Source organism: Anastrepha obliqua, chromosome 6, assembly GCF_027943255.1.
Source record: "Anastrepha obliqua isolate idAnaObli1 chromosome 6, idAnaObli1_1.0, whole genome shotgun sequence".
In the NCBI taxonomy this organism is placed as follows: Eukaryota; Metazoa; Arthropoda; class Insecta; order Diptera; family Tephritidae; genus Anastrepha; species Anastrepha obliqua.
Window position 1 is genome coordinate 62,663,610 of NC_072897.1, and position 23,879 is coordinate 62,687,488.

The following is a 23,879-nucleotide window of genomic DNA, read 5'->3' on the forward strand; positions in this document are numbered from 1 at the left end:
CGCCGGATTTTTTTTTTGTGGGGCTATTTAAAAAGTAGAGTATACGCCAACAAGCCCACTACATTGGAAGCGCTCAGGACCAACATTAGATCTGAAATAGAGGCAATATCACCCGAAATGCTAGGAAAAGTAATGGAAAATTCGAAAAAAAAGACCACAATATTGTGTGACTCGTAAAGGTGGTCATTTGTTGGATGTTGTGTTCTAAGTGCAGTTGAAACAGATTGTAAAGGACAAAATCAAATAAAAAACACCAACAAACATTCAATTTTTCTAGTTACTAAAGTTATTCAATATTTCCCTACCCAAGCTCGAGATGGCGCACCCTGTATATATATACATATATATAATTGGCGCGTACACCCTTTTTGGGTGTTTGGTCGAGCTCCTCCTCCTATTTGTGGTGTGCATCTTGATGTTGCTCCACAAATGGAGGGACCTACAGTTTCAAGTCGACTCCGAACGGCACATATTTTTTTTATGAGGAGCTTTTTCATGGCGAAATACACTCGGAGGTTGCGAGAGCGACCGCTAATAGAAACAACTTTTTCATAATTTTTGATCTTTAACCGAGATTCGAACCGACTTTCGCTCTCTGAATTCCGAATGGTAGTCACGCACCAACCCATTCGGCCACGGCGGCCGCCTATACCTCTGGTATATTTGCAGGAATATTATTCAAAATATACCTATGGTATATTTGGAGGAATATTATTCAAAATATGTAGGTATACAAATTATATGGCAGCATGATTCTCTCACGGCTCTCAATTTATATAAAATAATAACTTAGAAATCTTAAAGCTGAGTACTGGGTAACAGAGCCCTAACTCCTTTTTTTGAAGGCCAAAAAATAACTTGTACACTTGCGATGGCAACACTTTGAATGCTTTTTTCTCATTGTGCGTGATTTCTTAAATAATTTTTTGAAAAAAATTTAAAAAAGGCAAATAAGCAAGCCTTTGAAAATATGCAAGAATGGGTTATTAAATATTGGCTAGAAAACAAACGCATTTGTAAAGTAGGTGAAATTGTTAAAGAACTTTACACAGCGGTTCTGTATGCATACCTATAATTACCAAGTAAATACAAGAAAAGCGGAGTAGGAAGGCCAGGTAGTAGCAGAAGGCACAAAATAACTTGTACACATAAGGCAGAAAGAAAAAATGCTAGTTATATTAAAGAGGAGCTCAAGACTTCCACTGTAGCTATCGCTAGAGTTGAAAAAAGATGATGTTATAGAAGACCATGCTCAAACTGTGTGGCATTATTTGCATTCCCTTGGTTTTAGGAGATATTTGCCGGGCAACAAGCTGTATTTATCAAAGAAAAGCATTACTAAACATTTACAGTATGCCAGATAATATATTCCCGTGCAAAATAATTACACACTGTAATATTTATAGATGAGGTCAAGTTTAATTTATTCGAGTCTAATTAGAGCCGATTCGTGCAGTACAAGGGGGTCAAACGCTGAACAACAAGACGGTAAAGAACGGAGGAGCCAAAGTCTAATTGCGCTACCTGTCAATTCTAAAAAAATTGGGCTTATCTATTGCAACATATTAGTGGTGATTATTGCTTTGTGTAGGATAATGACCCAAAACATTCCGCCGTAATAATTAAAGAATGGTCACGTTAAAAAAGTACTGCTGCATTCTACATAGAGTCCAGACATTAAATCCATTTAGCACCTGTGGACGTACATGGAGAGGACTTTACGCGAAATAATAAAAATTAGATTAAGGACGCTCTTTAGGATATATGCCGCTGGATGTCACAAAAAACTTAGTACATACTACATATATTATTTACATGACAAGAAGACTGCAAGCTGTGCTCAATGTCAAGGGTGCTAATTATTGTATTATTTTTAATGAATATATGCTGCATAAATTTTTTTGGTCCTCGAAAGGAGCTGTTTTTGGTTTGGAATTTTGAGTTTTAAATACAAAATGAATTTTCCAAAATAAATTGTTTCTACTTATTGATAGAAATTTGTGTTTTTTTGACTTTATTTTGTATTCTGTCTATACTTGTACTCGTACATAGATGGCCTGCAAATATTTGAATTAATTTCAAAAGTAACAATAAATTAAGTATTAAATGTATATTTTCTCTGAAATATCCTTTCCATGTAGTCAACAAACAGTTTATAGGTAGCTCTTAGATGAGCTGGATCGGTGTTTTCCTCTTCAACCTTTCCAGTTTATTTGGGTGTGATTAAAGACGATCTCGATATTTGCTGGTTAATTTCTTTATAAGGTATTAGTTATTACTAAGATAGTTTGCACATTAATCATTAATAAATACAAACGTAGATAATATTTTAGGATTTTAATGAAAAAATTAATAAAATAAATAAAAGGTTTATAGGGCATAAGATAAAAACAAACGATATAAATTAAAAAAAAAAAACTTTCTATAATGTATATATATATATTATTCCTTTTGCCACCAAAATATTTGGCATTTAATGTCTTCTAAAGCTTTACAATCTTTGAAAGGTATACTCATATCGAATCGAACTTCATTTCCGTCAAGTTTAGAGGATCTGATAGATTTATCTGTAGCTCTGCGGTATGTGTGATACAGGGTGGGCCATATAGCGTTTCCTTTTGAACCACCTATTTTTTTTGAGAATAGTAACACAAATGACATGTCAAATGTGTTCATAATTTACTTAAAGGTTTGACATTTACGAAATGGGACGCTATACGCTTGAGGAAAATTGGGAAATATTGAAAACCTATTTCCAAAGTGGTGAGTCTTCTTCTTCTTCCGCGGTTACAGTTAATGGCCAGCGTTACCGTGACATGCTCAACGAGTTTTTGTTTACAAAAATTGAAGAGGATGACATGGACGACATTTGGTTTCAACAGGACGGTGCAACTTGTCACACTGCCAAAGTTACACTCGAACTTTTGGCTACCGTTTTTGAATTCCGACTCGGAGCTGTAATTTAAGCCCGTTGGACTATTTTTTGTGGGAAGCCGTTAAGGACAAATGCTATGCGAACCATCCAGGGACGATTGATGCTTTAAAACACGAAATCGAGGTTGCCATTCATGAAATTGGAGCCCAAACAATCGAGAATGTGCTTAAAAATTGGGTTGATCGAATGGCCTACTGTAAAGCCAGTCGTGACAGTCATTTGAACGATATTATTTTTTATTCGTAAATGACAATGTTCAATCTTCAAAATAGAAAAAAAAAGGTTTAAAAAATATTGATTTGTTTTTTTTTTTTTTATAGCCGATTCAAAAAGCAAATTTGACATGGCCCACCCTATATAATATTGGCAGAGCCTAATCATTTTGCACCAAATGGTTTTTGTCAGGATAGATAAAGACCTCGGGCGGGATAAATCCTAGTTCCAGAGAGTTTTTTATGTACCCTTCGTTAGAGTAGCATTCTCAATTTATGAGAATGTTCATATCGCTGCTCAGGCAGCTATGTATGTGCTTCCTTATGAAAATGATCATGTAATTATCTATTCTGTGAACTTTGGCTATTTTATGTAGGTGGCTATTAGAATAATATTTTGTGGTGTTCTGTATAGCGAGGTGCATACTCTGAGACATTTGCGTTAAAAAATTCTAGTTTTTCTCATGTAGGATGGAGATATGTTGAACCATATGGGAACAGCGTACGTAATTATAGGTGGCACAGTCTGTCTGAAAAAAGGAACTGCGATTATTTGGCCGCTGTAGCCGAATGGGTTGATGCGTGACTATCATTCGGAATACGTTCTCTGTAGGTTCGAATCTCAGTGAAACACCAAAATGAAGAAAAAAATTGTCTAATAGCGGTCACCCCTCGGCACGCATGCAAACCTCTGAGTGTATTTCTTCCATGAAAAAGCTTCTCATAAAAAATATTTGCCGTTTGGAGGCGGCATGAAACTGTAGATCTCTCCATTTATGGAACAAAAACAAGAATGCCCACGCCACAAATAGGAGGAGGAGCTCGGCCAAACACCCAAAAAGGGAGTATGCGCCAATTATATTATATATAAATATATATGTAAGTCAATTATATTTATTATAATGACTTAGTTACCTATCAGAAACACTTAGACAATATAATTAATATTTTAAATGTTGTTAAATACGATGAAGTAATATATTTACGTGATTTTAATTTAAGTAATATAACTTGGTCTTACCATACTAAAAGTTTGTTACCAATTAATATCAAATCTTCTTCTTCTTAATTGGCGCGATAACCGTGATTGAAAATTTGTGGACCTTTTTTAAGAAAAGAACCAACAGCATTAGAAACTGCAATAATGGTAGACTGGTAGAATATACCGAATGTATACGACAGAAACAAATTGTTCCATTTCATGCAAAAGTACCTGCAAAATGTTACTGAATCTAACGATCAAAAAAGCTGGTATTAAAGTTTGTAAAAACAGTTTATTGACAGTGTCAAAATAGTGTGTTATTTGTTTTTTCTGCTTTAAATATTGTTTTTCCAAAGAATCTAAAGGTTTCGTTATTAAATCCCTTTAAATGCTTTGAATAAATATGAATCAATACAAAAACGAAGTGAAGGATAAATAAAGAGTGCGAGTTTTTTTTTATTGAAATGGAAAAATTTTATTTATATTCAACGTCAAAACTCATTCTGGGCAAACTGTATTTCCTAATTAGAAGTACAGAAGATACACATAACGACGCAACTGCAAACCATTAGGACTAAAGCTGATGCAGTGAAAACTCCCCTCTGTGAACTGTGGTCCCAAAGTAAAAGGTCCATCGTTCAATGGTTACAGTGCCCCGATTCCCAATCTTTAAGCAACAACAATAACAAATCACTACACTCTAAAGGCAGTGATAGAGGGACGTAAGGGAGTGACCACAGGCAACAAAGGAAACTGCAGACTTCGTGGAAAAGATGAAATACCAGGCATTTATAAGAGGTATTCCAGATTCAGACATGAAACGGGCACCATACTCAACGCCGAAAAAGACGTTTGCAGAAACTATACCTATATTTTGCACTGATACAGCAAACAGCTGCTCTCTTTAGAAGGCCGGTGCAACAGAATCTATCATGCTGAAGTTGAAGAGCCTACCTCGATGAAAGAAACAATGGTTACGTATCGAATTAAATAAAACCACCGTCTACTTTAAAGATATATAATTACTCAGATATTTAATTCAATAATGGAAAATAAAGCAAAAGAAAAGAATGAATTTCAATGGACACATTCGTGTCGTTCGGCCACTCGATACGAACTCCTCCCTCGCTCATCGGTTTCTCCTGTTCGGTGTTTCTCCATTGGTTGCACATTACCTAGGCTTACCATCTATCGTTGACAGCTCGGCCAATCCTGATTGATCGTCTCCCCTGGGCGATTCGTCGTTAACATCTTCGTCAATTGATTCATAGTCATCCTTAAGTTGATGCTCGTTCGGTGCTGACTTTCCATTAAGAACAGCGATGATGTCTTTAAGCGCGTCGTCTTGGCGTTGCATTGCTGATATCCAGTGGTTGTCAATTTCGACCACTCGGTATATCGAATCAGCAATCGTTGTCGGTTCCATTGGAGGAAGTGTCGGGCATCTACTTAACCCATCTGCTAACCTATTCTTCGTTCCTGCGCGATGAATGCACGTGAAATTGAACTCTTGAAGTTTGAGCCACCACCTTGCGATCCGAGGTAATAATGGCGTTGTTACTTTTGTTGCCGCAATAGCGTTACAGTCGGTGATTACTTCAAAGTTATGCCCCAGCAAATACATACGAAATCGTTGCAACGTTTCCACGATTGCTAGAACTTCTTGTTCGTGACTGGCATAGTTACTTTCGGCATCATTGCATTGCCTGCTAAAATAAAACACAGGGTTCCAATCGTTTCCACAATCGTTTTGCAACAATATGCCAGATAATCCTAGACTACTCGCATCCGTATGCACTTCGTGTGGTTTCATCGCGTTGTATGTATATAGTTAGTACTGGTTTAGTTGTGATAATCGATATCAATTTCTCAAATGCGTCGTGCTGTTCAACATTCCAGATAAAATTTGATTTCTTTTTCAACAAGATTGTCAGTGGATGTGCTATAATGCTATATTCTTTGACAAATTTCCGGAAATAGCCAGTTACTCCCAGAAATTGTCGTACTGCTTTGATAGTTTTTGGTTTTGGAAACCCTTCAATCACTTTCGTTTTGTTTTCTCCCGGACGTATGCCATCGGAGTTCATGTCATGACCTAGAAACTGCACTTGCTCAGCCAGAAATGTACTCTTCGAAGGTCTAAGCGTAAGACCCGCTGCGTGCACAGCTTTTAAAAATTCTTTAAGTACGTCGATACCTTCGTCAACGGACTTCGTGGCTATTATGACCTCATCCACGTAGCTTACCACCTTGTCTCGATGTTTAAGCGTTTTTATCAAATTTACAATAATCTCCTGGAAGACCATTGGAGCGTTCACCAGACCAAAAGGCATAACGTTGTGTTCAAATAGTCCTTCATGCGTTAAAAACGCAGTATATTTCTTCGACTTTTCGTTCATAGGAACTTGATAATAGCCAGAAGTCATGTCCAGTGTCGTAAAATATTTATTGCCAGCTAGACGTGAAAGCTGTTTCTCCACGATTGCCATAACATAGTTCTTTTTAATCGTGACTTCGTTCAATGCTCGGAAGTCAATACACATTCTACTCTCATCATTGGACTTCTTCACCAAAAGCACAGACGCAGCGTGTGGAGAATCACTCGGACGAATGATATTGTTGTCCAACAGTTCCTTTAAAATTTCCGATAATATCGGGCGTTGTGAAAACGGAACCTGGTACCGTTTACCTAAGATCGGCTCTGATATCGTTACACTTATGGTCATTTGTGCGTTCTTGCACCAACCAATTTGACTAATGCTTTCTGCAAAACATTGCTTAAACGTTAATAACAAATTTTCTGTCTTGTTTTTATCTTCTTCCGACAGGCAGCTAGATATATTAAATTCCGTCGGTCTGTCTTCCTCCAGGCGTAGTACTCCATTGCCAATCACCATGTGATACCCGTCCTGCTGTAATACATCGCGACCTAATAAAACATCGTAAGGTAGCATCTCATCCGCAACCATATACAATATGGCTTCTCGTGGAACATTGTCCACCGTAATCTGTACGTTGATCTGTTTCGCGACCTGCACCTTGGATCCTCCAAGCCCCGTGAAACATCTCCGAGTTCCTGTCGTCTGAATATCACCTACTGCCGATGCGCGTATTAATGAGCATACGCTACCAGTGTCAATGAAAGCGTTGAGTTGCCTTCCGTTAAGATTCACAATTTTCGTAATCGGAGGTGCTCCGTCTCGGTCGGTTTTGTCACCAATCTTCGCAACTGAAGTCTTTTTGTTACAATTCTTGGCTTCATGATCCGTCTTGGTTTTCGCTGCGGTCGTTGGCACTTGGCTGCAATGTGACCATAATCATTGCAGTTGAAACATTTATCTGTGTCAGATTCGGTTTTGGTTTCTCTTCGGCTTTTAGTGTTTGCTGAGTTTCCGTCGCTGGACTCACCGATGCATTGCTGACTGTCGTTAAATTTTTGAGTGCCACCAATAATTGGCTACACGTCGCAAAATTCATCGTTGCCAACGTTTTTGTTATAATACTATCGTTAAGTCCACCGATAATATGCGTGTTGATGGATACATCGTCCACCCCACCTTGTCGACCTATCGTTAACATGGCATAATAATACTCCAAATAGTTTTCGTTGGGTTTACGTTTGCGTTTCATAAGAGTCTTATGAGTTTCAGCCGCATTCCGTGTTGACGGAAAGTCTGTTTCAAATGCGTGCACAAATTGTGACCAAGAACTAAAAACATTTTGTGCATCCAGCCACTGCTTGGCCATGCCTTTCATTTTGTGCTGGACTGCAATCAAAATCATCTCTTCCCTCCAACCATAGCATTGTTGTAATTGTTGACTTCGACTTATAAATTGTCTTGAGGTCGTAGTTCCTTTTATTGGGTCGAATTCAGGCATTACCCCTATCATATCCTGAACTCTCATGGTTGGACCTGATGGCGTTCGTAACTCCTCCGCAGACTCCCAGCTCGCAACACTTAAGCTTGGCCTACCATCATCGTTGTTGTTTATCGTTTGCTGATTTGCTTCATTACCTGGTATGACCTCTGGGTTACTATTCATGGAGCTAATGTTAGCCCTGCCATTGCCTCTTTCAAACTATTCAATTGCGTGCGTAAGTCGTTTGAGGACACCGCACTATCGTCTTCAAGCTCCATCGGATCTACCTCATCGGTACCCAAAACTTCTTGCAGCTTTGCAATTTTAATTGCTTTAGCGCCTGTTATTGATAAATCATTTGCCCTTAATAACGTGTTCAGTTGAACGACCCTTAGAGTGTTTAACTTGATCATGGTGAAAAATAAAATTTTAGTAGAAACCCACTATTCTTAAAATAATGTATTTCACCGTCCTTTTATTCAGGCTCCACTGTACTTTATTCGCCTCTATTTCGTTGTCTCTTCTTTGCTCGCCACTACCTCGTCTTGCAAATTCAATTGAAATTGTCGCTCGTACGTCAATCAACTAGTGTCTGTGTGTATGCGTATTCAAATTTGAACGTTCGCCCGTAGAAGCAGAGAAGTTGAAAAAGCGTCGTTTTATAGCTGCGCAGTCCAGACTATACCACGCAGTCGCCTTCGTCTATAGCAGGGCTTCTTAAACTGTGGGACGCGACCCCCAGGGACTCGCAAAGATCTGATACTTTTCAATCATTATAAATAAAATTTTAAAATTGGTATACACACTACGTACAAATATTATATAAATACAAATAAAAATCATACAAAATACTATTGTAGTTTTATTATAACTATTTTTTGAAAAAAGTGGCAATGCAAAACTGTTATGTAGGACCTATAAATCAAAATATGGAAGTAGCATTTAAAATACAATAATAAATACAACGCGCTCCTCGATTTTCAACTGAACGTTCGACATTGATGTCTGGCCGCCGGCGTCAGTGTTTGCAAGATACATAACTTAGTGATTATAAGTACCCAGACGCCGCGTCACCTTACAGCTTACACATACAATACGGAAGCATAATCAAGCTAGGCTAGGCGAATCGGCATATTATTTTTATAAAAGAATAATAAAAAAAATTAAATGAAAGCTTCTTTTTCGGCGTCTTTGTGATACGGTGCCTTTGTGCGCTGCACACTTTGAACACGCCATGCGTCGGGGTTGATCTGATCGTAATTTGTTGTCATCGCACTGGTAAAGATTCGAGTGTAGTTATTTTTCTGTTTGTACTTCAGTTTGGACTCAGCTTTGTCTTCGTAGTGACATGTGGGTATTTACTGTGTAATTTTCAGTTGGTGTTTTTAATTATTACGTTAAAGTTCAACTACATTTTGTTTAATTATTTATTATTATTTAACCATCATGGATAAATGGCTAATTAAAATTCCAACTAATAAGTCTGCCACGCCGTCACAACCAAGTTGCAGTGATTCAAATCCGACTTCTAGCAAAACAAAAAAAAAGAAAATATGACGAATCATATTTGCAGTATGGCTTCACATGCTCTTCTCACAACAATGAAGAACAACCAGTGTGTTTAATTTGCAAAGAAGTTTTGGCTGCAGAAAGCATGAAACCGTCAAAACTGCAACGTCATTTGAATACTAAACATGCAACGTTATCAAAAAAGCCAATAGAATATTCTAAGCGTCTTTTGCAAACATCAAATAAAGAGAAGAACACTTTGGAGAAGTATGTTACTTTGAATGATAAATATCTATTGGCATCGTATGAAGTTTCGTATTTGATAGCAAAAACGAAAAAGCCTTTTACTATTGGAGAGCAACTTTTACTACCTGCAGCTATAAGAATGTCTGAAATTGTTCATGGAAAACAGTATGCTGCTGAAATTAGTAAAATTCCGTTATCAAATGACGCTGTGTCCAAAAGAATTTCAGACATTAGCAATGATCAATTTCAACAGCTTCTTATGAGGCTTAAAGACAGCTCAAAGTTTGCAATACAAGTGGACGAGTCGACAGACATTTCAAAAATGGCACAGTTGTTACTTTTTGTAAGATATATTTATGAGGGAAGCATTCATGAAGATATACTGTTTTGTCGTCCTCTGGAAGGTCATACTCGTGGAAAAGATATATATAAAAAAGTAAATGAGCTTTTTGAAAAAGAAGGATTAAATTGGGAAAATTGTGTTGGTGTGTGCACGGACGGTGCTGCAGCAATGACCGGACAAGATCTTGGTTTTACAGCATTTGTTAAAGCTGGAAATGATCATATTACATTTACACATTGTATTATTCACCGAGAGGCACTTGTTGTTAAGAAAATTGCACCAGAATTAAACACTGTGTTTTTTGATGCAGTCAAAATCATTAACTTTATTAAAAGTCGAGCACTTAATAGTCGATTGTTTAAAAATTTGTGCATTGATATGGATTCGGATTATACAAGTTTATTGCTACATGCTGAAGTTAGGTGGCTATCAAGAGGTCGAAGTTTGAAACGATTATTAACTTTAAAAGATGAAGTTCTTATATTTCTAACAGAGCAAAATTCTAATTTGGCCGATTATTTTCACGATAATTTATGGCTTCTCAAGCTATGCTATTTGGCAGATATTTTTGATAAAATCAATGATATGAATTTATCAATGCAGGGAGTCTGCGTTAATATGTTTTGTTAAAAAATAAACTTGAGGCCTTTGTTAAAAAAATTCGTATATGGAAGAACAGAGTGGAAAGTGGATCGCTCGAAATGTTTCCATTTACTGACGAGTATATAATTAGTAACAATATTTCAAAAAAAGATACTCCTATAACAAAAATTATAGTTAATCATTTGAAGGATATGGAAGTTTACATGCATAGGTATTTTCCCAATGATATCGATACACAACAATGGATTTGCAATCCATTTTCAATTGAAATGGAAGAAATTAATTTTTTAAACTTAAAAGCACAAGAAGAATTTGCCGAATTAACAAATGATACTACCTTGCGACTCAGATTTTCTCAAGTGCCTGTGCATGAATTTTGGATAGAAATCAAATCAGAATATCCCCTACTATCGGAAATGGCAATGAACAAATTACTGCCATTTTGTACAACATATTTATGTGAATCAGCCTTTTCCACATTAACTTACATAAAATCAAAATACCGTTCAACTTTAATAAACGTTGAAAATTTATTACGATCTGCACTAACTCAAATTGAGCCTAGATTTAATTATTTGTGTAAAAATAAACAATCACATCCGTCACATTAATATTGTTTGATGTTAATAATATGTTTTTATTAAAAAAATTGTTACAAAAGTTTATTTTTTCTATTGAATATATAGATATAGTTTTATGTTTTCTTATAAAAAAATTGTTACAAAAGTTTATTTTTTCTATTGAATAAATATATATATAGTTTTATGTCATTCCATTTATTGTGTTTTATTACGACCGATATCCCGTCAACGTTTCTAATTATATATATGTGAAATGAATGGGTACGTATTCTTTAAGGGGGGGGGCGGGGTAGGGTCACAAAATCGAAATTTTTTTTCTTCACTCATCTTATAGTAAATCATTTCAAGAATGTTGTGTCAAAATTTTAAGTGGGTCGGAGCAGAACTCTCAAAGTTATAGCCTTTGTAGGCACTCTACCTCGAATGCGGAGCATCGATAATTTTTCAGTCATTTTTTCAAACGCGTTTTCCCCAAAACGACTTCTTAAAAGTCGGTGCCAATCATAACTCCGAAACTAATGAATAAGTTCGTGCGGTTTTACAACAGATGGCGTAACTTGATTATTATTCCATCGATCCACATTTCCAAACATTCATTGGAGAGCTACTGTCGTAAGGCACAAACGTCAGTATACGTTTTTTATTTGAAGCGTAAACAACAATATTTTTACCACACTTGAAAATGTCGAATTTCGTGCCAAATAATGTGTTTTTGCGGGGAATTCTTCTTCATTATTTTAATATGAAGAAAAAAGCAGCCGAAAGTCATCGTATCTTGGTGGAAGTTTATGGTGAGCATGCTCTAGCTGAGCGAACGTGCCAGAAGTGGTTTGCACGCTTTAAAAGTGGTGATTTTGGCTTGGAAGACGAAGAACGCGAGGGTGCGCCGCCAAAGTTCATGGATACCGAATTGGAGGAATTGCTCGATCAAGATCCGGCTCAAACACAAGAAGAGGTTGCAAAAACTTTGGGAGTTGATCAACCAACCATTTCCAAACGTTTAAAAGCCATGGGAATGATCCGAAAGGTAGGCCATTGGGTGCCGTATGAATTGAAGCCAAGAGACGTTGAACGCCGTTTTATGGCATGCGAACAACTGCTTCAACGGCACAAAAGAAAGGGTTTTTTGCATCGAATTGTGACTGGCGATGAAAAGTGGGTCCATTACGACAATCCAAAACGTCGGGCAACGTATGGATACCCTGGCCATGCTTCAACATCGACGTCGGCGCAGAATATTCATGGCCTGAAGGTTATGCTGTGTATCTGGTGGGACCAGCTGAGTGTTGTGTATTATGAGCTACTGAAACCGAATGAAACGATTACGGGGGATGTCTACCGACGACAATTGATGCGTTTGAGCCGAGCACTGCGAGAAAAACGGCCGCAATACGCCGATAGACACGACAAAGTTATTTTGCAACATGACAATGCTCGGCCACATGTTGCACAAGTGGTCAAAACATACTTAGAAACGCTCAAATGGGATGTCCTACCCCACCCGCCGTATAGTCCAGACCTTGCGCCATCCGATTACTATCTCTTCCGATCGATGCAACATGGCCTGGCTGACCAGCACTTCCGTAATTACGATGAAGTCAAAAAATGGATCGATTCGTGGATTGCGGCAAAACCGACCGAATTTTTCACAAAGGGAATCCGTGAATTGCCAGAAAGATGGGAAAAAGTAGTAGTAAGCGATGGACAATACTTTGAATATTAAATTTGTAACCATTTTACGTCAATAAAGTTTCAAATTTCGAAAAAAACCGCACGAACTTATTCATAGTCCTATTATTCAACCGATTCTTTTCAAATTTGGCACACGTTTTCTAAATCAAAAATACCTCCGCACCCCCCACCGTTTTTTTTTTATTTTTTTTTTTTTTAAGGTTGTTTTTCACTTACAAATATGGCGAAATTTTTCACCAAAAATGCTCGTTTTACGTTTTTTTGCCACCAAAACTACAAAAATTAAAAAAGAAAAATTTAATTAAGGGGGGGGGGGGGGGGGGGGGGAGCATTACGTCATACTTTAACTTTTTGTTTTCAGACTTTTTTAGTTTCAGATGATTCTACGACGAAGGCCGATTGGCACCGCAGAGCACCTCTCGAAAAACATATCTCCAAAAAAACTCTGTCATGGGCTTATTTGTCAATATTTTATTATTAATATTTTTTAAAAACTTATTGAAAAGATGTACAATAACATGAAAAATAGTGGCAAAAAATTCAAAAGTCCGCCATTTTGTTTTTTTTTTATTAAAAATATTTGATTCTGCTTGCGGTCATAACCAATTCAATACAGAAGATGAAACCGTTTGATTTTTTACTTTCAGATAATTCGTTTTCGAGATATGATGGCATCCAACTACGAATCAGCTAAAATTTAGCAGCCATTTTGAAAGCCACCATTTGAAAAAAAAAAAAAAAATTTTTTTTAAGCAATTTAATATTTGTTTTTTCACATGTAAAAAAATTGATTAATAAATATATTTTGTACTATGAATAAAGTTTATTTAAAAAAGCACACAAATCAAGGGTAACCTGGCCTTAAGAAGCCCTGGTGTATAGCACACTTGCCTTCGTTGATTTGTCTTTGCCAATATCTGCAAACACACTACACAGAGAACGTTAAATATAGAGAATTCTCACGAGCTACGAATAGTGTGAATTGTCAAAAATGAAGTGAAACCGCGAACACTATTTCACCTCGCTCAACTCGAAGGCGGGGAAGTTCTTAACAGACCTGATTACAGTGAATTATGTACAAGTACATTGGCTCTGCTCAGTTTTTGGTTTCTGTATGAAATCAAATTGACAAATGCCGACGGCATTTTGCAAGGCATTTGCTTGTGCATTTTTATGTTCCCTTGATAAACGAAAATTTATTCAATTTATATTTTCAAACAAATACAACCAAATAAAGATTTAAAATCAAAGTAACTTTCATGCACACATTTTGTTGTGTGCGTTTTAGTAAATTTGATGAAAATTTTTACTAATTTTTCGAGTCGAAATTAATTTTAGACAAAAATTCAAAGAGCATATTGGTATATTGATGAATATATGTATATGTATATCAATATATGTATATATACATATATTTTGTTAGTTATATTTGTGCAAAAGTTCAATTGCATCTTCAATTCTTATAGTGTTAGAAATGTATGTATGTGCACACGCACTGCAGCAACAATGACCTACCTCACGACGCATTGCCTTATCATATTTATGTGCATTTGAATATGCATTTTTTGGTCCTGTGCCAAACGAAAGTTTTTTAAATTTACCTATGTATATTACAGGGAATAAATCATATATGTATGCATTTTATAGATAGTACCAAACTTTGAAATTTAAAATAAATAAAAGAAAACTTCAAAGAAACGTATTTGCATACATATATGGGACAACTAAGTTCTATTGCATCTTTAATAAATATAGTGTTGCACGCATATGTATGCACTGCAGCAACATCACCTACCTCACGAGCATCGCCTTATCATATTTCATGCAATAATTAGGGAGTAAATATTCGAATTATCGAATTCCTGCAAATGCTAAAACAACTTCTTCTGCATATGCATCGACGTATGTGCATGTACGTATATGCACACTTGATGCCCTAACTATATCTATCTATGTACATTCAATTGATCAAATCAATAAATTCTGTATACAAAACGCTTCATTACCAGGCACACAGGAAGATGGCATATGCAAATATAAATATGTGAATTGAATTCAAGCAAAACAATGCTTATTAATATACACATATGCATGTATATACAACCGCACACACAGGGCACTCGCTTTATTGCTCAAAATGCGTATGTCGTTCAAAGCTACAATTCTATGCCTAGCGACTACAAGAACAAAATGCAGTCCTAGACGCAGGCGTAGCGGCCATCATTCTAGTTGCCATAGCGCTGAACAGTCGCGGCGGCGCCGAACAGTTTCAACTATTGTACCAGAGAATGTTAATGCAATGAGAAGGAGCAAATGTTAAAAGAGCTTTTTTCGAGTTCTAATTTATAGATTCATAATAAGGTCATTTCAAATTCAACTTTCCTGAAGAGGTCGGAATTGCAGATATTTACCACGCGAGTGACGCGAGTGGAGGGTTTCTATATTTACTTACCACGCTAGGCCAAGAATTCAGATATTTTCTGCGTTTACCATACTACTGAGGACGTTCATAAGATTTTTCGGCACACTACTAAGGAAATCGAAGCGAATAAATTTGCGATTAAGAAGGCCGCGCGGTAGTTAGTTTGTGGTGCAGAAGCTAAAGTCGGCGGAGTTATTCGTTTTGTGTTTTTGCACGTATTTAATTCAGGTTCAAGTCCTGAAGTCATATTTTTTTTCTTGCACATTTTTTTTTTTACAATTCAAACCAGGAAAGTTTGGTAAAATTTTTGAGTTTTTTTAATTAAAATTTCTTTAAAATACTGTTTTTTTTTGTATTTTATAAATGGAAATTTCTTTTCGGTATAAAATAGTTCATACTGGATATGACCTGACTTTTATATAAATCAATCAAAACAGAAAATATGTACATATATCTATAATCTATTTCATCAAATCCAAATTATATTGATGAGAAAATATCATTCTAATATCCGTCCAGAAAGCCAAACGCGCATACACATGCATATTCATATAATTACGCATACAAACTTTCAACTAACGCAGAATATGTGCATATAAAACTGCGAATCGAATAATTTATCGAGTGATTTAGAAAATTTCATTAATAATTGTGGTTTAGCGCAATCGTGAAAGACGTGTCGTATATGCAGTACATCGTCTCATATTTGACTCAGGTTCAAATCCTGTGCACAGTTTTTTGTTCGATATTTTTATTTCATTTTTTATATTTGGTTTAATTAGAATTGATTTAAAATAGTGTATTCAGGTTTTTCTAATACCTGTTATTTAGAAATTTATTTTCTATACAGTTGTACCTCGGTTAACCGGGCCTCTACTAACCGGGTACATCTGTTAACCGGCATGCTGTGTGTTTGATTTTATATGTCTATTAACCGTGCTTTACCTCTATTATCCGTGCGGCGTATAATAACTTTTTTCAATTTAAGTGAATGTGCAAAGAAATAAAATTCGGGGATTCCCATTTTTTGTTTATGTAATAAGTTTGTATCAAATTTCATTTTCATTCATTCTGTAAGTGCAAAGAAATAAAATTCGGGGATTCCCATTTTTTGTTTTTATGTAATAAATTTGTATCAAATTTCACTTTCATTCAGTCTGTAAGTGAAATTTGATCTCTTAACAGGTGCTTTTGTGAAAATGGCTCCATCAATAAGTAAACTGACAAAAAGAGCAAGAAAAGTTCTTTCAATTAAAGAGAAAATAGAACTGATTAACGAATATCGCAAGAACCCATCCGTTCATTTTTTATCTGAAAAATATGGTGTTGGCAAACAAACTGTACGAGACTTAATAAAAAACAAAGAAAAAATTTTGAAATATGAATCGGAAAGTGATTCAATTCACGGTTTAAAAAATAGACATACTCTGAAAAAATCCGAAAATCCAAAGGTTGATTTTGCAACATATGAATGGTTTCGACAAGAAAGATTTAAGGGATGTCCCATTACAGGTAATATTACTCAAATCCAGACATCCACATAAACTGAAAATTTCCTGCAATTTCTAGGCGAAATGATTACTGAGAAGGCAAAATATTTTCATGGTAAATTAAACATAAATTCCGAGTGTAAGTATTCATCTGGTTGGCTGGAAAAATTCAAAAATCGGCATGGAATTCGTAGGCTGAAATCCACAGGAGAAAAGGAGTGTGCTGATTATGTGTCTGCAACGATGTTTGTGGAAGACTTAAACGAATACATTAAAAATGAACAACTTACAACTGAACAAATTTATAATGCAGACTAAACCGGTCTATTTTGGAAGTGTTTGCCCCAAAATTCGTTGGCGAGTGGTGATGAATATTCTATTGAGGGGTACAAAGAGTCCAAGGAAAGAATCACAGCTTTACTTTGTGCAAATGCAGCTGGGACTCACAAGTGTAAATTGATGATAATAGGAAAAAGTGCTAATCCAAGATGTTTAAAAAATGTTAAATACATTCCTGTAGTTTATAAGTCTAATAAGAGAGCTTGGGTAACACAAGAGCTATTTCTGGAGTGGTTTAAAAACAATTTTGTACCAGAGGTAAGAGAACATTTACAACGCATTGGTCTCGAAAAGAATTGCAAAGTTCTTTTGCTATTAGACAACTGTCCAGCACACCCGGATGTAAATGCAATGATATCTGATAATGTTACAGTAAAATATCTACCACCGAATTGTACATCTTTGATTCAGCCTATGGATCAAGGAGCCATTCGGAGTTTCAAATGCCAGTACCGTAAATTTATCGTGCAAAAGCTTGTGGATTCTAATAGTCGACACTAATTTGTTAAATCTTTGAACATTAAGTCAGCTTTATGGACAGCAGCGACTTCGTGGGATTCTGTAACCCCACGTGTTTTAAATAAAGTTTGGAATAACTTACTATCTCAAGATGATGAAAATGATTCAACTTTTAGTATTAAGATACAATCAGATGTATTAATACCACCTGGTTTTACAGCTGATGCTATCTCAAAGTGGATGGAGTGCGATATTGATGTCGCACCGTTTGCTATTGTATCTGATGATGAAATCGTTAACATGGTCAATCAAACAGAAGAATATGAGCTTGAGTCAAATTCAGAGGAATCAGATGGAGGTAATACGGTAGAAACCCCCACATTAGCTCAAGCAATAGAGGCTAGTAGTGTTTTGTTAAAGTTCTTAGAAAACTATACTGGTACAGGTATTTCAGAACCAGACAAAATACAAGTGTATCGCATACAAAGTCATTTACTTAAGGAACAAATGAATTCTAAAAGACAAACTACTTTAAACGAATATTTTAAATTTATATAAATATGCATTTATGTACCTATATGTATGTATATGAAAGTATATTATAAAAACAGTAATAAGATATGTATCTGTATTCATAAGTATGTTAATAGATGCAAATTTACATGTTCTTTTTAAAAATAAATAAAAATAATAAAATTTTTGAATATTTCAAAAAACCTCTTTCAACCGTGTTTTCGATTATCCGTGCTGAGCCCGGTCCCGAGCAACCCGGTTAATCGAGGTACAACTGTATAACATTATTCATACTTCTTTTGAATTAATTTATATGTAAAACAGCCATAAACGCAATCATATGAGTATGCATTCCTATATTTAATCTCTTCAGTCAAATCTGAACTACTTACATACACATATTGATGAGAAAATATTCTAATATCCATCCAGGAAGCCTAACGCGCATACTCACATATGTGTTTAAATATATGTACAAACTACCACCATTCTAACAAACCCAGAACACAAGCTTCTGCGCACACTTGACACATGGGATATGTATACCCTATGAGCAGAAAGAACCGGGAAGGTGATGTTGACTGTTTCCTTCGATTGCCAAGGCATAGTCCACCATGAGTACCTTCCATCGGGCCAGACAGTCAATAGAGAATATTATTTATCCGTTTTGAAACCTTAGAGAGATGCTGTGTGTTGCAAACCGCCGGAAATGTGAGCAAACAATTCTCAGATTTTGCATGATGATAACGCGCCATCGCACTGATCAAAGAGAATACAAATCGGCCTGCCGGGGGTGTTTGGAGGACTGGGTTAAACGTTGGCACATGTGTGTTGCTTCAGACGGGTCATATTTTGAAGAAGATAATATAAATTTGCCTTAAATTTAACTCTGTTTTGTTTAATTTAAACATTCCCGGTACTTTCTGATCATAAGGTACATACTTGTGGCTTTGCGGACAGCAATGTGTGATTCGCTGGAAGTCGCATTAACTCTCGACTGTCGCACAGTTAGAAGACATATTTACATAATTACATATAAGGGTGCATACATACATACGGAGCCGCGGCCACTCGACATGACAAAAATTTAAGATTTATCAAATATTGGCAAATAATTCCACGCGAAATATTCCAATATTGACTATTTTCGAATGGTCGCGAAAATTGGCATATGGGCGGCTCGTTTTATGAATGAAATTGAAATATGAGCTCTAACTTATGAATGAACTTTTTGTTTTGTTCTAAATTGCTCAGCGCCGTCGCTGATAGAATCATGGCCGCTGCGACTGCGTCTACGAATGTATTTTGTTTTTGTAGTCGCTAGGCTTAGATTTTAGCTTTGGGCGACATGCGCATGTGAGGTATGTGTTTTTGTTGTGTTCTAGAACATTTTAGAATGTGCGGTGGCAAAGCGGCCATGGCGTTGCGCTTGCTGTTGCTTTTGCGTCTATCAAAGTACATATCGTGTTTTTGTAAGTACAATATTAGGAATATCGACTGCTGAAAGACAAAAGTACACGGAAGCAAGAAGGGAGCGCTGTGCTCGCGCATATTTGTATGCATGAATGTATGAACGTGCATGGATGTAGTAACATATGAATACAATTATTTTGTAGGAAGTTTAGAAGGCAAGTAGGTATATATGTATGTATGTATATATGCTAGGACATAATACATACATAGAGCAGAATTGTTTTTGCACTTGTTAGGAAGAAACTCGTTGGTGCGTATGTGTATTTGTCTTGTAAGAATGTGATGTGCTGTGACTTGTGTACATACATAAGTCAAGGTTATTTGGGCATACATGCATATGTACATATGTATGTATGTATGAAAGGAAGATGATGTTCTTGCGCTTGTGCATTATTGTTTTTCATATACAAATGTACATACCTACATATGTATGTAAATGCTGTCGAATACATAAACTATAAATTGACATACAATATAAAATAAGTGTCGATTTATCTTAAACCGTTTTTTTTTTCTTAATGCAAATACCTCCTATTGACATGTACATACATATTATGTATGTATATTGTCATATACCATCATTTATGTACATATAGAGTATACGTTCATTTATGAATGTATGTAATGAAAAACTTCATGAATTACTTTCAGAACTTTATTAAAATTAATTCGCGTCGCGCGCATGCACAAAACCTTGGTTCACAACGCAGGCGCAGAAATAAACGCACTGCGTATTTATCCTCCCCATGTGACTCGGCATCAATTCTCGGCGCCAATTTTTTTTTTTTTTTTTAAATGTGTTTTTTTAATGTAATCGTAAAAAGTTTTTAATAAATTTTATGTATCCGCTTATCATTTCAAAAGTAACAAAATGGTAAAAAAATAAGCAGTCGAAGAAATAAACGCACCGCCTATTTTTCCTCGCCACATGTTAGACTCGAGTTCAATTCCCGGTGCAAACTTTTTTTTATAAATTTTATTTTTTAAAATCGTTTTTTTTTTTTAATGTAATTGAAAAAAAAAATATGTAATAAATTTTACGTATTCGCTTATTATTTCAAAAATACGAAAATAGTACAAATTTAATTGGTTTAATGTCGAGGTGAGAAATGTGTGTTGAGGTGAAAGATGTGTGGTGTTTCTAATTTTTGTGTGGGCAAAAGTCAGTGAGGTGTCTATAAACTCGGTGTGCTAAATGACCTTATTACAAATCTTTCAGATCTCAATTGTACTAAAAAAAGCTTACAGTAACATTTGCACCTTCTCATTGCATTAACATTCTCTGATAAAACTAGCTTCATCAAAAAAAGTATCACAATTTCATATCTCCGTCCGTTAACCTAACTTGTAACAGAACTTACGGCAGGACTAAGTCTGTACATGTATATTCATAAATGTATGTGCATAAATCTGGATGCCCTACCATTTCTAAGCATAATTTTAAGAAATTTGACACACTATTATAGATTCTGAAAAACTTTATTAATATAATATATGAATAACACACTTTGTACTCACTCGTAATCAAAAAAAAGAATCAACTTTGTCTGCTGCAAAGAAATTCGTAACAGCGAAGGTGTTGATACGCCCATACTTTCACATAGCCAATGCGCGAAATAACGGTGATTTGCGATGCTTCGAAATAGTATTTGTTGGCAGACTATTTTCAGTATAACTAATGAAGTTTATTTATTCGCATCTGTTTTTACTTTTTTACGTATCTAATCATATCTCGAAAAAAATTGAAATTGAAGGAGAGAAAAATTTCATAGAGATAGAAAATGATACTCAGAAATCGGGAAAACCATCAGAAGGAGAAAAGCAACGGTGTAATACAAAGATTTAAAAAGGATCGAAAATAAGTAGATTACAGACCGTCTTAGAAAGTTAACTGGGAGAGATGAACGCCTCATCAAAAGAACAGTAGAAAAAATTCTTTCGAAAATGCTCCGAATATATGTAGCTAATGTATTACAATCATCTCTAAACACCATTATTTCACCGGAAACAGTGCGAAGGTCAATGAAGAGAAATGGATATAAAGCAATACATGCTAGAAAAAAGCCCTTTATCAGAGATGCTAAAGGCTTAAATTTGCAGAACTTATCAACGCAAAATTTGACTTCTGGGGCAAAGTAATTTTCTCCGACGAATCGAAATATAATATTTTCGGATGTAATGAGCGACTTAAAGTGTGGAGGAAGCGAAATATACAATTCAAACGGCCAAGCATGGAGGAGGAGGCGTAATGGTTTGGGACTGTATGTCTCCGTCAGGTGTTGGCAATTTCGTTTGATCAAATAATGAGAAAAGAATTATATTTAAAAATTGGAACTTATTGCAAAGTGCTGAAAGAATGGGATTGTATGGTGGATTTTATTTCCAGCAGAACAACGATCCTAATCCTAACCTAATGAACTAGTTTCCTCTTTTACACCTGTTTCATAAAATCTCTTACACACTCCATTCAGCTTCGAAGCCACACTTCCAAACATCATTTCGCAAACCAACTCTTATCAAAACATATCTGATTCATGCACTCTGACTGCAATGCCAACTGATACCTCATCTATTAACATAGCAGAAAATAGACCACATAATAATGAAAACAACAAAAAGCAAATTATGTCAGCTGACGACTCTCATTAAACACAAAAAACTCAACATAGCATATTAATTTTGTATCAATTTTAATTTCATATTCCTATGTTCAGGATCTTACAGTGGAATATACGCGGCTATTACAACAACTACACACAACTCGAACTTCAAATGAACATTTACCTAGTCCCTAGTACCCTTCAAGAGACGCACATTGCCGCTAACAAGCAGAAAATGCAACTAACAAACAGGGTATGGCAGTTCTGATAACCCAAACCACACACACAACTCTCTCTCACTTCAAATATAGCCACAGTTGCAATAGAAATCTCAGTACCTTTCAAATTCACTATCATAACACTTTGCATACCTCCTACACAAAATATCTTATGCACTGAGCTTTGATACATCTTGCGATCAGTAACCACTCCAATCATAATAAAGGGTTTTCAAATAAGAGGTGTTAATTGTTACATTTTCCCGCAAAAGTTCAATGGTTTCGTTGCTTGTGTGGCACGTAGCGCCGTCTTGTTGAAAATTAATGTTGTCCAGATCAATACCATTCACTGCCGGCCATAAAAAATCGTTAATCATCTCTCGATAGCGCAATCCATTCACTGCAACTGTTGCTCCAGCTTCATTTTCGAAAAAGTAAACTCCAAGGACTCCGCCGCACCAAACAGTCACACATTGAGAATAGAGAGGCTTTTCCACAATAACTCTTGGATTTTCTGAGCCCCAGATCCGACAATTTTGCTTTTTGACGAAGCCACCGAGGTGGAAATGGGCCTCATCACTCAAGATGATTTTTCAATGGAATTCCGGATCATTTTCATGAATTTCAACGACCCAATCAGCAAAGACACGACGTTGTTGATGATCGGCCGGCTTGAGTTCTTGTGCTAACTGGACTTTATAAGCCTTAAGACAAAAATCTTTATGCAAAATACGGTGTAACTACGTTAGTGGAATGCCTAATTCCAAAGAACGACGAGGAACGGACAAACCTGGGTTTTCTTCAACACTTTCGGATACAACAGCAATATTTTCGGCTGTTCTTGAGCGACGTGCAAGGTTTTATTCTTTACATCACTAACTTGTCCCAACAGCTCGAATTTTTTCACCAATTTCTGTATTGCGGTCCGACAAGGTGCTTCATGATGCTAAATTTTCACCATTTTTATAGTAAATTTTAATAGTTTCAATGCGTTGTTCAAGCGTGTATTGTTCCATTTTCATTAATGGCGTCGTTTCTACTTGTCAAATATCAAAAAATGACAGCTTCAAAAGTGACATCTATCGAAATAGCGGGCTATTCAAAATAACACCTGTTATAGGAAAACCCTTTAGTTGGCGACTTTAACGCATGAAGTCCTCTTTGGGGCTCAGTCCTTACCAACAACAGAGGTTCAGTTACAGAAGATTTGATCCTATCAGAAAATCCTATTCTATTGAACGATAACAGACCGACGCACTTCTCCACACACAAAACTTTTACCACTATAGTTCTTACAATCTGTTCCTCCAATATTGCCCCAAAACTAACTACGAAAACCCTCCCTCACCTGCACCGTAGCGACCACTTTCCTATCCTTAGTGTATTCTCCACTCCTCCTAT

General features: G+C 36.0%; 1 protein-coding gene across 1 annotated transcript; it reads left to right on the top strand.

Moving 5' to 3' along the window:
• Positions 1 to 16,560: 16,560 nt before the first annotated feature.
• LOC129250615 (tigger transposable element-derived protein 2-like) lies at positions 16,561 to 17,194 on the top strand. Its single transcript, XM_054890221.1, has 2 exons — positions 16,561 to 16,898; positions 16,956 to 17,194. Exons 1-2 carry the CDS (start codon positions 16,586 to 16,588, stop codon positions 17,192 to 17,194), a joined length of 552 nt encoding a protein of 183 aa, XP_054746196.1. The 5' UTR covers positions 16,561 to 16,585.
• Positions 17,195 to 23,879: the final 6,685 nt, after the last annotated feature.